This window comes from Lineus longissimus, chromosome 7, assembly GCF_910592395.1.
Source record: "Lineus longissimus chromosome 7, tnLinLong1.2, whole genome shotgun sequence".
Lineage (NCBI taxonomy): Eukaryota > Metazoa > Nemertea > Pilidiophora > Heteronemertea > Lineidae > Lineus > Lineus longissimus.
This window is the reverse complement of record NC_088314.1, coordinates 11,515,702-11,532,164: the sequence shown is the minus strand read 5'-3', so window position 1 is coordinate 11,532,164 and position 16,463 is coordinate 11,515,702. Positions and strand designations below refer to the sequence as shown.

Genomic DNA, 16,463 nt, shown 5'->3' with positions numbered 1-16,463 from the left:
CACTAGAGTATCCCTGCGAATGGCAGCGCAATATCTCTTACGGTTTTCTCGGGGACCACAAATTGCACCCTTGATTATAAAATGAACAGCCCCATAGCGTGATTCTGGCGTAAGATTCAGTCATGATGTAAAAGAATTTGTCGTAAATAAATTCCACTTTGGCATGCCATAGGTGACAATGAAATGGTTCAGGGACCATGTGCTCACCTCAGTTAATGTTAATGCATGTCACTTGCAGTGGCCATGGGGAGAACAGTTTTGGTCATTAATATCAATTTTGCGGTCTTAGAGGAAGTGGTGTGGTAGTTCAGCTTTTATGGTAAAATTTAAACATGAGGAAACCAGCCCTGTAAAAATTATCTCCTAACCATCCCCCACCAACTAATGGAAAATGCCTTAAATGCCGGGGGATGGATATTTGATGAGGGGAGAGTTTCTGAGGAATAGTTTATTGACTTTAGCTCTCAGCTTATCTGAGCCAGGTAACCTCCTGCTGAGTTGCCCGACCAAAGGCTGAGGTCAACATATGTTGTTACATAACCGATCTTGCTATCACATCCTGGTTGCCTTGTAGTCGACCAAATTACTTCTAATTTTGCCTCATCAGCCCGAGTGTTATCACTAGTTACGCTGGCCATTAGGTAGATAAGGTAAATATGCCGATCATCACTGTGTAGTATTAGCGGGGTGCTTGAAGTTGGAGGGCGACTAAGTATTTTACAGGGCTGGTTTCCTCATGATATTTTATTGAATTTTCAAGATGGCCACCTGGCGGCCATATTGTTTATGAGATTCAGGGTTATTGCAGAGTGTACATGTACTTGTCACATGGAAATTGGTTGACATCTGCTCAACAGTTTAGGAGAAATAGGACTTCGCCGAAGTTTCAAGATGGGAATTTATCATCAGATTAGATGGAAAATTCGTAAAAAGTACACAGATACATAATCACATAATTTGGTTGCTATCCGATCAATACTTTCGGAGAAGTAGGACTTTGTTCTATTTTCAAGATGGCTGCCTGGCGGCCATATTTTTCGAACAATTGGATTACATAGATACAAAATTACCTGAAATTCAGTTGCAATGCAAACATTAGTTTCAGAGTAATAGGACTTTGTTTAATTTTCAAGATGGCCCCCAGCTGGCCAGATTGGTTATCGGATTTGACTAAAAATCATGGATTCTGTAGAGAGCACATAGATATATAATCACATGAAATTTGATTGCAATCGAATCATTAGTTTCAGAATAATAGAACTCTGTTTAATGTTCAAGATGGCGGCCATATTGTCATCGGATCAGACTGAAAGTTAGGATATTGTTAAAAGTACATAGATACATAATCACATGAAATTTGGAGGCACTTAGATCATTAGTTTTGGAGTAATAGGACTTTGTTTACTTTTCAAGATGGCTGCCTGGTGGCGATATTTTATATACGAGCGAGCACAAAACTTTTGGGGTAGAATAGAGACATGTCGTCATAAGTTTTGAACCTTCTAGCTGAAAATCCAACTAATATCACGGGTCCTATTGCATGTGTTCTGCCCCCTGGTGGCCAAACTAAGAATATTTTTGGAAAGAAATTTAGTGTGAATCACCCCAGGGCCCAAGAGTACATGTGTACCAAGTTTTAAGTCTAGACCTAAAGCAGTTACAAAATGTGCCGTGCCAACATATGCCGCCGGTGGATGACGAAAATGAGAGATGCCACGTCATCGCATAGGCTCACAAGATGAGCCAATGATCTCAAAATTATATTACTGCAGGTAACAGACATATTCCTTTTTGGTCGACGCCACCTGGCGAATTCAAAGTAGGTCAGATTGCGATGATCTTAGGTTCTAATAAGAGGTCCACCAGAGTTAGCCCTCACTCCAAATTTCGTGACTCTGCCTTTTACGGTTTCAAACCGTTGGGCATACAGCCGAAGGTTGGACAGATGGACAATCTGACTGCCATACACACCACTTTCAATAACTATCAGACAATCTCTGTTGACCTTTGGTCAGCTGAGCTTAAAACTAGGAAAAAGCCTCTTACTACATGTACCACATCTCTGTGGGGAATATCTCTAAACTTGTTCAAGCTGTTCAAATTCGGCTGCTTGTCTCGTTTCCAAAATGTAAAGAAAAGAGCATATCGCCTCTTTTCTCATTCCATGAGCTTCCTCAAAATCTACCACATGTTTTTGAATGTTTGCGTTGTGTCATGTAGCACCTCACTACCTTACAAACTGCCCCGAGCGGTACCTTAGATTTAGTGCTGAAGGTCTTTGCAACAAGGTGCACTCACGGTGAGTGATTGCCTCTTCTGCATTTTCTGTGGCGGGACCAAAACTGTGGAATCAGCTGGCAAATACTAAGAGGGACAAAACGACCTACCAAGATTTTAAAGAGTTATTGAACGTGTGTTTTAATAGAGTGTAAAGTACCCTGTTTTTTTTAACGTTAACCCTTTAGATCCTTGCTGGCCGATATCCGGCCACTGAGTTTTGTCTATATATTCCTATCTGGCCCTAATCACCCACCTACTCTCCAGCAGAGCTGCCAACCTCCCTACATAGCCCCTTCAGTATTTTCCCTCCGAATTTGTCAATTTTTCCGTATTTTGAGAGGGTTTTTCAGGAACACATAAATGACCCATTATCACATCTTTCAGTAGGTTTTTGTGTTCCTTTAGAAGAACTAATGAAGTCCGATCTCCGCATAAACATCAACTGCAAACACAGTAAGTTAGAAAATACTTCTTTTTCTTTAAAGTCTCATGAAATAATAGCGAAAATCGACGTCAGAGAGAGTCTAGTGCAACGCAAAAGCAAACGGTCGCATGCTAGACTGTATGCATTATGATGTATTCGAAAAAGGTGTAAATATGTGACTTGCGCAAGACTCATGCTCGGAAAACCGTAAAGGGTTGGCAGCTCTGCTTCAGGAAAATCATTGCCATCTCTTCTAAACTAATGAAATTAAGGCCGGTTTCCGGCGAGTTAGGGATCTATTGATGAATATTATGGAATTTTTGTGGCTGGCATGTACAGGGGTGCATTTGTGGTGAACATTGCTCACATGAAACTGTTTGGGGACTGAGGATCAAAGGGTTAAGTGCTATAATGATCGTTTTAATGATAATATTGCTGAAAATGGTTGTGATATTTAGACACAAGACGTAAAATCGGGTCAAGTGTTATACTTTTATCATCACATTCTAGCCTTTGAACCAATCCAAAATGACCATTGTATTGACAAAGTCTTTCTTTTATTGTTAATGCATTTCATAAAACTAGCATTGATTCACTATTTACTCGATAGCTGATGAAATTCTCTTTCCAAGGACACCAGTTATATATGATTTGGCTCATCATTTGATGAGATATTTATATGGTGCTTATTTTTAATAAAAGGAACAGGCCATGTGCTGCAGGGCCATGGCAGGCTGTTTGGCCATTATTTATACAGTTTAGGTAGCACATGGAGTACATATTGGCATCATGTAGTTATCGAATGGTCGATAGAATTGAAAAAATGCCCACAGAAATTCTTTGAAACGAGCAAATATTATTGTTAGTATTTCCAAAGAATAAAACTTGTAGTTTTAGAACTTCTCAAAAAGTCATTTGACATGTTTTTTTCCAGTTGACGTTAGCTAATTTAACTAGGCAACCAATGGTCAGAATTGGTGGGAGTTTTGAATGTCACATGTTTTCTTGTTAGGGAACTGACATGATTTGTAATGAACAACATTTTTAGAACATCCAGTTACATGTTACATGTTTCACTTAAAGGGAAATGGCCCAGATAAAATTCAAAAGGTGAATGACTGATAAGAAAAATGAGAATTCTTTTTTTGTTTCTTCAAATTCAGTGATGGTCTTGGGCAAATCATTCATAAATTAAGTGGGTCATTTTGTTTGTAGTTCTTAGGCCTACCGGTTGAATGGGCTTGTGTTTGGTAATGTCTCTGTGGTTGACATGGAAATTCAAGGCTCTCTAGAATGTGTTGCATTTGTTACATTTGTGCTGTGTTGAGCAAAGTGTGTTGTGTTTGCCTCCCTCTCTCATAGGTTTTCGATCAGTTTGTTACAATTAACGCCCGCCTTATGACACCCGCTGTATTAAGGACACTAGTTTTGGTACCTACCAACACCATAACCATTTGGGACGACTGGGGCAAAGCCTCCAAGCTGTACAGCAGGACTACTGAGTGTTGATGAGGAGATGATACAATGGTTCATATAGGCATATGCTGGGTCATTGAAGATATTAGGAAGCTTCCCATGAGTCTCAGCTATCTTCCTCAACCCAAACAAATGGCGGTCGAATCCTTGACCTAAACAGAAGAAAAAAAATGTGTTTGTACATGGTACATGATTAATTCATCTATGATTCAGCAATTTTGTTCCAATCACATGCTGAATTTACTTGGACATCATGATCCAGGGACATGATGGATCATGGAAGAGACCCCACTTACATAGGCTGACTCAACCTTTGAAGGCAAATTATATGGCCAGGGGCCATGTGCTCACCTGTTGTCAGTGAATGGAATATGGTTCCAATTATGGTTACATCACGTGTCATGTGATTGAATGTACACAGGACTACTTAGCTCTGCACTTGTTTTTGATGAGCTGGTGTAAACTATTGAAATTCGAATTGTCCCGGAAGAGTGTTATGATAAGAATAACAAAAGAATATTTATAGCACAGTTAGTGAAGAAATCGGAGTGGTGTGCCTTTCATCCATCAAAATTCTTGAATATCTTAACCTGATTTTTGACCGTTTGCTCACATGTGGCGCCACTGGTATCGAAACTAAATGCACTTAAAGTGCCTTGAAAAGCTTCCTTAGGACTCTGCCTCGATAAAAATGAAATGGTCCAGCGACCATGTGCTCACCTCGGGTAATGTTATTGCATGTCATTTGCAGTGGATATTGGGAGAACAGTTTTGGTCATTGATGTCAATTTTGTTATCTTAGAGATAAGTGTGTGGTAGCACAGTTTTCTTTCCTGGCAGTTCGTATCAATATTCCGTCACAACACTGAGCTAAAAATGGTTTCCAAGACGGCCGCTTGCAAAATCAAAAGAAAAAGCGGAGCTTTGTTCGGTCCATCTGATTGCACATATAACTTCATGTAATCAGTGTGATTACAAGTTGAAGGTTGTTACAGAGAGTAAAAGTTTCTTGTTGCCATGATTCCTTCAACAGACACAAACCAGTAGACAACCAGTTACTGCAGTCTAGACCTTTACATCACCCGTTGAAGTTCAGCATGAGACAAACCAGTCAAAGAGATGCATGGTCACACCATAATAGGACAACTAGTAAGTGCAGTCTGGACCTTTGTATCAATTCCTCGGAAGTTCAGGTTGTGAAAAACCAGTCAAATTGATGCATGGGTACAACCTTGGGGCAAATAGATAAGGCAGTATGGACCTTCAAAATCCGTTGAAAAACAGTTTCAGACACACCTGCCCAGTAGATGCATGGATAGAATCCAGACTCAGCATGCAGCCATCTTGATCACCACACGAGGCTTAACAGGGAATTGGGAAGTGAAACAATAATTCCCAGAAATCAATGAAAGGTAGTTTGAATTGATTATTCATCACTGAAAAGAGAAACGGTGCAGTGGGAGAAGTACATATATCTTCCTTTGATACAAAATATCTCATAACCACAAACCTAACGTGCTCATGATGAAATCAGTTCCCAAAATCCTTTCGCTTCACAGCTACACCCTGAGCCAAAAAGTACGAGGTAGAGTATATGAAAATGAATACATCAACCAAGAATCCAAGTGGCCAACTCATGCTATCTCATGTAACAATGTGTAATGCATTGTGAACCCGGGTCGTGAACTACCAGTTAACAAACTTGTCTAAAAACCTAGATGTACGTATCAGATCAGGCCGGAAATAAACAGAGTTCAAGCAATGATCTAAATATTAAAGAAAACAAAAATACCTGGTTGATCAAACAACCTTTGTCCCTGTTAGTTTGTCACTTTCCTGCCAGCTTTTGTCAAAGTGCTGATATCCTCAGTTCAAAATTCGCTAGAAAATTCACCGATTTCTAGCATTTTTCTTGAGGAAATACAATGAAATCAAACAAAAATAATCACCCAGAAAGCTGCATTGGCTCCACATTGATGTTTAATAAAATCAGCTTATCAAATTTTTATCTGCATCTTGAAGATTTTTGTGGATTTTATTCTATTCATCTTGACATCCAAACCTTTTAAAAAATTGGCAGATAGGATTCATTTGAATTCTCGGGGCTGAGATCACAAATGAAATGGCCTAGGGCCATTGTGCTCACCGTATAGATATTTGGTGGTTTGGAATTTTTTGCCTGGTTAAGAAACATGCTACATGTATAGTATATAGGTCAAACCAAAGTCGTTACGACATGTGATGTATCGTTGCTTAGAGTAACTACCATACAAATATCATCAAAAACAAGTCACTAATAGGCGAGATATTGCACTTTCCCCTTTTTTGTTTTGGCCTCCTGATGGCCAAGTGAAGAATCAGATACTGTGTACAGTGCCGCCTGTTCCCATATTTTCATACCTTGTCTTTTTTGGACGGCGAACTTGCATCATCACGGAGATGATCCTGTGTCTCATGGATTTTAATGCCACGACCAAGTCGGGATTTTATGCTGATCAATAGGAACGGACATTCATTGTCATGTGAGTTAATATCACGTCTTTTATCAGCCATATTCAAATGTGGTTCCTGCTCCGTAAAAATACATCACGAATGTTTCCGAAAACACCCGAGGCCAGCTTCGTGACGCCGGCGTTATCAACAGTGTAGCAATGCTTCACAACCAACGTAACGTTGCCACAACAAGCACAGTAGCCAGCGACGTCAGACCTGTCACTTGAACAAAAACCATCCGTCAATTTACATCGTAACCCCAGTGATGAGCCTTTGCGATGCAAAATAAATGAGGCGAAATGCGTCTGGAGGTCTATTTAAAAGTATCTATGCTTTAAGGAACTGTACACAGTGCCGCCTGTTCCCATATTTTCATACAATTCAAAGATGAACAAACGATTTTTCAAAACTAATTTGCTAATTAAAGAGTAAATCAGTATCTCTCTATAACTGAAAAGTACAAGTACATTGGTTAATTAGTCCTTTTAAAAAAAATCCTGAAAAAAGGCTATTTTTCAGATTTACGTTACGGCGTCAAAGGGTTAACCCTTGTGTAGTATACATTATGTGTAGTGTAAAGTTAGTTTATATTGTACCACTATAGAAGTAAGACGTGTTATTATTAGTTGTATTAAAGTTACTTTCTCGTTACCTTCTTCGTCTGTTGTGTTGTGTGGTGGGATACCTTGTCCATACTGCCACAAGGTCGTTATTTTTGTCACAACCTGTATGGTGCTGGCCTTTAGTGGAAACCATCGCGAGATCTGTTTACAGACACGGTTTAATTTTAGGACTACGCATTTACCTTCTTACGTAAGCGCACAGCTTCATTTCTATCTGAGTTTTCCTAAACTCTGCCCATTCGTGTACACAGCTGTGGTGTGTAAAGACTAGGAGAACGTTTGCTTCTGTGTTTTCTTTGTTTCCATTTGGACTAAATCCAAGGATTCGACTTTATGTGATTTTTCCACGTTTTAAACTAATGGAAAGAACGCTTGACTGTGTGTGTCACAAGCAGTGATGAATCGTTATAAACTATGTATCGGCATAGACCTGCAATGAGCCGAGCACATGCGTTCATAGTCATGTATATATTTTGTTAACATCATTTAAAACAAGTGTCTTTGGTGGCCGCAAGTAGCACCTTTATACGTAACTTTTACGTGAATATACATTATATGTATGTGCTTCCTGTTCGTTCAATCGCGACTAGTCTTTGTCACTCACTTCCGGTACTGGGGTAGCACTCTTATTCTTTCTGTGACGTCATCTACATAACATGTACCTGACTGTGTTTCTCTACGAGCCGGAGGGGATAAAACCTTAGAGTAACCAGATTAAACCACAGCCAATTGCTAATCACTGGGCATGCTGAATGGCATATGAAGGAACCGTTTTCTGGAAGTGGGGGATGTTGTCAAAAGGGCACTCCACCAGTGAGGGGGAAGGGGGAATGGTGTTAAGGGGGTGTCTTCCCATTTCGCCTCTTCCCAATTCTTCCCTAAATTCTTCCCATTTTGCCCCTTTCCCATCTCGCCCCTTCCCTATTCTGCAGCGGTCAATTAGAACTTTGAACCCCCTCCCCCTCCCGTCAGACATTCGCCATAAATGCAACACCTAGCTGGAAGAAAAGTGGACGTCCAGGAATGGACGCTTATTCACCCGGAACAAAATCTCTTCGCTCCGGGATTTCAATCTTTCCTCTTTTAGTTAGGTTCAGAACGTCACCTTTTTTTCACCTGTGAGAGCACTGAACGCCAGGAATTCACCACAAACTCACAGGTATATCATTTTATGGTTAAAGCTTTTGAACATAAAAGGTACATGGTGTCCGTCCTCAATCTCAAAGCGGCAGTCCCAGATATCATAGTTTTTTTGCATGTTTAATCAAGCTCATGGTGATACTGTTAACCAAAAACACAATCTACAAGATAGGCCGATGATGCTGCCAGAGAAATTAATCCACTATTGATTTAAGACGGGAAATTCCTGAAAAGAATTGCCCATTCGGCACTAACCTGTCACCACTCTGCGGCAACATGAAATCAAAATCGAGGCTGAAAAACATGATCGGGCGAGTTGGCGATTGTCAGGCATGCGACGCCCGTTCGACTTCTGTCGACAAAAATTCACCAATGCCTTTTTATTTTTATTTCAGACATTCAACGGAAATTCGACGCAATTCTTTTTTCAGTCGGTCAGAAATTCGACAGCCGGAAATATTTTGAATCCTCAGGAATCGACGCTAATTTGGCCTCGCATTAGCGTCAATCCCTGACAGGGGGGTTCAGAGTTATCACTGACCGTTGCATTGGCCCAATTGCAACTTCGCCCCTTTCCCACTTCACCCTTTCTCATTTTGCCCCTTTTCCCATTTCGCCCCTTTTTCCATTAGGCCACACAAACAATTGTACTTGTTTTGCTTGGTCGTAAGTCTTAGTTCTCTTGTAATTCTAAAAACCCTTCTTACAAAGCTTTCTAAAAGGAGCTAAATGCTACATGTAACATGAAGAGGGGAACTGCAGCGGATTATAAGCTAAAATGTATCAAGTTACTCTGTTAAGACACAAGGTTCAATACGAATAATACGAATTAACCTGATCACTCTCAATGCGAATTCAATCGGTTTCACCAGTAGCGCTGGTAAACTCTTCTCTAACATGTCCAAGGGAGGGTAACCATGCATGAACTATAATAATTACAGAGGTGTCGGCCAATAATTTGTTGTTCTTGAACTCCCCACTCAACATGCATGTACCAAGGGTAATTTGCTGGTATGTCTTTGTAATTTTGTGTTAAACAGCTTCGATGTTTGTTCTTAGTAAATTTAGTGGGTGTTTTCATGTAGCTATCGTAAGGACTAAAGGAGGTTGCCTAGGCACCTCTTCCCACCAAATTAGAATTCTAAGCTTTTTCATATGTAAATGTCAGCTACGCAGAAACTACTGAGCTTTAAAGTTAGTTTTTTCTTCAATCCAATTTTGGGATCCAAGAGGATTTTCAGACCCTGTCACATGTCAGTAAGCATGGTTACAAGTGTAACATTTGAATATGTATTAGGTTCACTGGTAGCAGCCAATAGGAACATTCTGTACCGTCTCATGCCAGGCTCTGTTATATCATGCTACCAAGTGAACCAAGGGGTACTTTCTGTAGAGGAGATTGGCTCTCACTGTGGCCAGATAAGGATGGATGAAACAAAGCTCTCATACGAATATCTGTGTTATTAATCTTCCTTGACCGTGCAATAGTCTATACGATACTAAGGGCCGATACACTACACAAGTAACGTTTTTGTATCTTATTGGTCTACATTGACGAGTGCATTGATTGTGACATTTCTTTCTATATACTACTGGACGAATTTTGATTAAATCTTCAAGCTTTATTTTGTTATGTATCATAAAAGATGCCAAATTTCACTTGAAAAAAATATCCATTAGAAAAAAATCAGCACCTGTTCAGACCCACTCACCCTAAATCATCAAAAGACTCCATCGGAGACACATTTCTTTACGTAATTTGCAATCTCTCACCAGGATGAATGAATGAAATTGAATGAAATTGTCTTTTGTATAGCGCCTTCCCCACTGAATACAATGTTCAAAAGCGCTCACACTCCAAAATGCTCGCGGAAGAGGAAAATGTTCAAGTTTTTTTGGAAGGTGATGGAGTCGGTTTCTTTCCTCAGGTCATGGCCTAGTGAGTTCCACATTCGAGGAGCATGCACTGAGAATGCCTTGCCCCGAATGTTACCAGCCGGAATGGACGCTCGATAAGAAGATGATGTGCCTCAGAACGGAGTGATCGGGCGGTAGTGTACGAACAAATAAGTTTGTCGATGTAGAGAGGTCCCAGGCCGTTCACATCCTTGAATGTGAACACCATCAATTTAAACTCAATCCGTTTCCGAACTGGCAACCAGGATGTGTTCGTCCCTTGGTTTGATTGAAGAAAAAAATCTAACTTTGCCGAAAAAAATGAAATCTTTGCACAGCCGCCCTAAGGAAAATAGTACTTACTTCTGAAAAAGCCTATGGATCAAATAACCACACATGGCGCCACCTTACAGTAAAATTTTTGGACTTTGACAAGAAACTGTAAACTGAGGACAATATGTGGATTTTTCAAGCCCCGTGGCTTTTTAATTTTTTGGTTTTTTTCGATATAATTCAACCACATTACAGTATATGAGTCCTTTGGATAAGCTCTATGCATTGATATAAAGGCAAAATGAAACAGTTGTATTTTGATGGGTATTTTTGATCAAAACATAGATGACACTTTTGAAATTTTTTAAAACTTCTGTTGGGAATCCACTGAATGGATGGGTGCACTATGTGCTGCTTATGAGTGCATAAGTTTCAACTTGATATTTTTGGCAATTTATCTCTTTCAATCCCAAGAGGTTTTGCGCATCGTGACACCAAAATCCCAGGCGATTTACCGTGAAAAGAAATACAGGTTTTCAATGTACCAACTTACCATACCCAGGATGCTTGGTATCACTGGAAACCTGTTTTCTTTATTTAATCTATTTTGAGGTAAGTATTACAGAGAAAATTAATGAAATATTGGGATTGACTGGTTCTTCTAATGATCGTGCGGGTGAGCACTGAAGTTCGATGGGAGGTGCAAGGTGTTCGTATGCTTCTATGTTTATGAGTGTACAATGTAGCTCGGCTCCTCTTTCTCGGTCATATGTGATGTGGTCACCAAAAACTTTCAAATGCAGCTCCAGATCATTCCTGTAAAACATGAGAAAACATTCAAAATTTTGATACCCAAGTTTTATAATACATGACCAACAACAACTGATAAGGCGCTTATGATTCTGATCAAGGTAAACGTAGGAACTCATGATCAAGGAAGAATATAATAATAAGAGTGGGGTGAATCGGCCCGTTATGTACAGTGTGCATGTTTGTATCGCATTGTTTGTTGACATTTCAAGTCTCCTGAGTAGATCGTCAATTGCGCTGTTTATTTAGATTGTCAACCTTATCCGATGACTTCAGAGCGATGTCTTGTTTATTCACAGTAGTTCTGCCATGTGACAAGAGTTATTTGTTGAGTAATCCAACTTTTAGAGCCGGACGACTTTGACATCGTTTTAGATCAGATACTGCCGCCATTTTGACAACTTAAGGTATCATTAGACTGTGACTCATTTCATCTGCTTGTGCATAAATTAAACCCAGTTTTGTCGGGCCATGAAATGCTTGATATCTAAATAATAGTGGGTGAAATTGTGAAATAATTAAATATATTGATTGCTGAATCATCAAGGATGGACAGTAAGAGATTTGACTAGAAAAACAAGCTGTGGAAAGAGGCAACATTTTCCATTGAATCTGCGCAATGACACTCCGTTTGTAATGATGTATTTACTATACATTTCTACAGTGGTGACTTGAGTCACTGAATAATGAGTTCGTCGCCTCAATTTTTTGAAAAGAAAGTCGACTTGATTCCAAGGTTGTTTTTACCAAATTGGGTTGAACCCGTCGTTGACGAAGCATATAAACAAACTGTGCAGCATCTTTTCTATGAATGTGTTCAGTTTCGTACCATAATCAATTTCAGAAACTGTTTAAAATATAAAATTTGTGACTTACCTAAATAATCCGGTCGAAATAAAAATGTCTTCAGCAGGCAAGCAAACTTGCACAATGCCAAAAGTCAAGATCTGCAGCATAATTCTCTCTACCACTATCAGCTTCCATGTTCGAAAGTCACTGTACATCAGCATATACACTGCGTGGAGCGAATCCAGCACACTTGGCGATAATGGCAGCCAATTTTAGCAGGGATGCAAATGTATGTCAATTCGGGGCGGGAAATTCAAACCAGGGTCAAACAACATTTTGCTCAGTACCGCCAACAAGTGATATAAATCGAAACTAATCTATTTCTATTAATATCATGCAGATCTCTTCAACTTTATTTCAAGCTTCCATCTGCTGGAATAAAGGGACAACAAATTGTTTTGTAATTTACGCATTTTGCCCCCTGATGAGCCGAATTTCAGTCGAATCGCCCTGAATTTTCTGTCAGAAGCATATCATTGTCTGTTCATCCCTGATTTGAAGAGCCTAGGCCTTACTGTTACAAAATGCCCAATTTGTCTACGGACTGATTGATGGATAGATGGAAGAACCGACACCACTCGAATAGCTATTTGACTAGCTCCGCTGACTTGGTCAGCTGTACATATAAAAAATGAAACGGCCAGGGGCCATTGTGCTCACCATATAGATATTTGGTCGTTAGGAATTCATATATATATCGATTTTTATTGAAAACTACCAATGTGGACAATTACAAAAATAGAAACTCAGGGCTTCGACAAAAGTAAAATTACAAATTCACATTGGCTTAAAGGGAAGCATTAACAGGATTAAGTGCAGTGGAGCTCCGAGTGAGATCAACGATAATTCATCCTGCTACATATATAGTATATAGGTCAAACCAAGTCAGTATGACATGTGATGTATCCTGGCTGTTAAAACACCACTTGCTCACCATGCTGCAAGCATCCAAGTGCCATTGACCAAGCGTCATCTATGCTCTGTGTTGACATCCTTGTTGCATCACGTGAGCCCGATAGCGTAATGACTTAAGAATGGCGTAGAAGGTATGAGGGCATGGTCTAATATTAATTCATTGACACTTGCTTGGGATACCTACCACAAAAATACCATTGAAAACAAGTCACGAATAAGCAAAATATTGAACTTTTTACCTGTTTTTAGTTTTGGTCTCCTGGTGGCCAAGTTGACAATCAGATCGGACCGTTAATATTTTATAGCTTACAAAAAAAGTGCATTGTCACTCTCAAATGGCCAATTTACACCATTTGACCTCTGTGACCTTGAAAAGTAGGTCAAATCAAAAACCCATATGATTTGTGATGTATCCTTGCAAGGAGAATCTACCGTAAAAATGTTATCGAAAACGAGTCACTCAGAGAGATATCACACTTTTCAGATTACCACTTCTGGCCCCCTGGTGGCCGAGTGAAGGATACGTTCCAACTGAAAATCGGTGTCAGAGGTTATGTGACACAGAGAATCATGTGTAACAAATTTCAAGTTCACATCTTTGACGGTTGAAAAATGGCCACTGTTACACTCAAACAGCCAATTGACGCCATTTGACCTGTGACCTTTAAAAGTAGGTAAAATCAACAACTGTATGGTTTGTGATAAATCATTGTACAAAGTTTCAAGTTCATAGCTCTGGTGGTAAAGAAAGGTGCCACAGTTTTTTTCGAAAGAGAAGATAAAACGGCCAAGGCCATTGTGCTCACCTATTGAGGTGGAAGGGAGATGCATGTGGCTTCCTTCACACCACATATGAACAACATCAGAGCCCTAGTTTTGACAAAAATAGACATACATGATTATTTAAACTTTGCCTCTGGTGGCCACATTTGTAATCAAATCCAGACTGTAATTGATCGTTTGGGAAGGATTTGCCTAGAGGCATCTTTGTACAAGTTTAGAATGACCTGGGTCACATAGTTATAGTAAGAAAACGTACTAAGATGTCCGAGCGGGCCAAATACTTTGGGTAGAGTAGAGGGTCCTTAGATACATGTCCACACTAGTTTAGAACCTTCTAGTTCAAATGATTCAGCGAACTTTGACCTTGAAAAGTACGTCAAACCAAAATCTCGGGCATTATGTCATGTATCCTTACTGTAATGATGAATATTTACAAATGATCCAGTCATAAGTTCAGGAGAGATAGCTCTTTTTGTGTTTCAGGGTTTGGCCCCCTGGTGACAATCGTTGAATCAAATCACATTGAAATTTAGTCTCCGAGGTACAAATCTACAATAGAAATTTCATGATTCTAGCTAGCAGCGTTCATAAGATATAGCCTACAAGAGGCCCAAGGGCCTGGCACTCAGCTGAAATGGATAGGTGAAGGCAAGGGCCAAGTGTGTGTTGGTACCCTGTTATCATGAGGCAACGTGAAGCTGTAACGTCTAGCACGCAGAAGTGCTGGTGCGAAATACCTTCTTGCTACATCAGTGCATGCTGAAGTACTGAGTTGACGTCACCCTGCTATTATGACGTAAAGTAATTTCTATTGCTGTTGCAGTAGTGGGGTGTATGATGACGTCAATGAGTTGTGTGGTGACGTCAAAGAGTAGAGTCCTTGTCTTCATGCAGCGTAGGTGGAATTAATAACATGCACATGGACACAAGGTACATAATTATTACAGTGTATTTTGTGAGGTGGGGCCTGATGCTTTACAATGGTCAAATGAACCAACTGTTGTCTGGACATTGATGAAGTGGATGCAGCCAAATGTTTGGGATGGTCTTTTTTGTATGTTAGGAAAAGAAGATAAAAAGAGTTGGTTAACAAAATGAACTTTATTGGTGCGTTAGATATTTGATGCCTTGCGGCAGATATTTGATAACGCTCTCCGGGAATGGAAAGCAGTAAAACGAGTAAGCACACCTTACTCTGATGTGGGAACAGCAAGTGCTTTACTGGACTTGAAAAGTGCCAACGACTCCTCTTGCAAAAACCAACAGCAGTTAATCTGTAAAAAAAGAGAAGAGAAATTAACACTGACTGAATAAAAAAGGGTGACATAGACGGGGAAATGTACACCACCGATTACAGTCTGTGCTTGATCAGGCATTTGCCAGATGATATCCTGAACAAGGCATCTATGAAAGCAAATCCAGAAAGAGACATAACCTTCGAAGGGCACACTTTTTTTACTCAGTGAAAAGTCAGTCCTGTGGGCTGTTTTCCAATTCAAAATAAAAGTGTAACCTCTTTAAATTAGTCTCACAGACTGAACCATAACACTCAACAGCCAACCGTGCCCACATGATGTGAGCCGAGAGCTGGGCTTAAAGATGAGCGAGTGGTGTACTACATTTTGAAAATTGTCCATCGTCTACGACATGTGACAGAACAGGATATATTGTATTTAATGATGAGGTACTATCAAATAAGGTGTCCATCAAATGAATCATGAGGGCCTGTTGAGTTATACTCTAAGCCTATATAGGGCTAGGCTATCATTTTTGTCTTTTTTACAGCCTACAGCACAGCCATGCACAGCGCAGTGTACAAACAGTACAGGATTGCAAACCAAAAACATGAGCATTGCTGCGTAAGGAAACTGCAGTGGAATTCATACTACGATGTCATAATGTGACTTTCAAAATAATTGTTGTCACGGCCAATGACCAGACAGGGAGAAAACAAAGGTAAATGGCGAGATTTGTTGCAAAATTGCCAACCACAACAACTGAGGGACCGTAGCCAAAATGGCCGACGGCGAATTCTCCGGTCACTAGCGCAGTCCATAAACAAGCATCAATTTTCCAAATTTGGCTGCAAGCTTGGTCATCAAAGTTACAGAACTGTTAGAAATACATCTAAACAACATATATACACAGTTAAAAGTGCATAAAAATCCCGATTCAACCTCCGGGCGCTACCTTTTTTTCTCTGGGCCCTAACGGTCGTTATTTAGTGCGACCGCCACCAGAGTGTTTATAAAGAGTTTTCGCCGTTTTAATTGCACGTTTTAGGCAGATTAATCAATTATGACATGCATGCGTTATATATCACCGAAATGATAATTGCGTAGGCTATTTGAAACTAAGTTCAGATATAATAATTGATGGGGATCCAACACAAAGTTACTGCCAAAATGTCGAAATTATTTGGCCTAAAATACCAACCACCACTTCAATAATTTTCTGAAAATTATAAAACTACGGGTACCAAAAGAAAACCCCTGGCTTCA

At 39.9% G+C, this 16,463-nt stretch overlaps 1 protein-coding gene across 1 annotated transcript in view; it reads right to left on the bottom strand.

Moving 5' to 3' along the window:
- LOC135490653 (carnitine O-palmitoyltransferase 2, mitochondrial-like) overlaps positions 1 to 16,463 on the bottom strand; it is a 221,037-nt gene that overhangs the window by 9,764 nt on the left and 194,810 nt on the right. Inside the window, exon 14 of the mRNA XM_064775962.1 lies at positions 4,144 to 4,332. Within this exon, the coding sequence (XP_064632032.1) occupies positions 4,144 to 4,332 (189 nt within the window). The remainder of the gene's footprint in view (positions 1 to 4,143; positions 4,333 to 16,463) is intronic.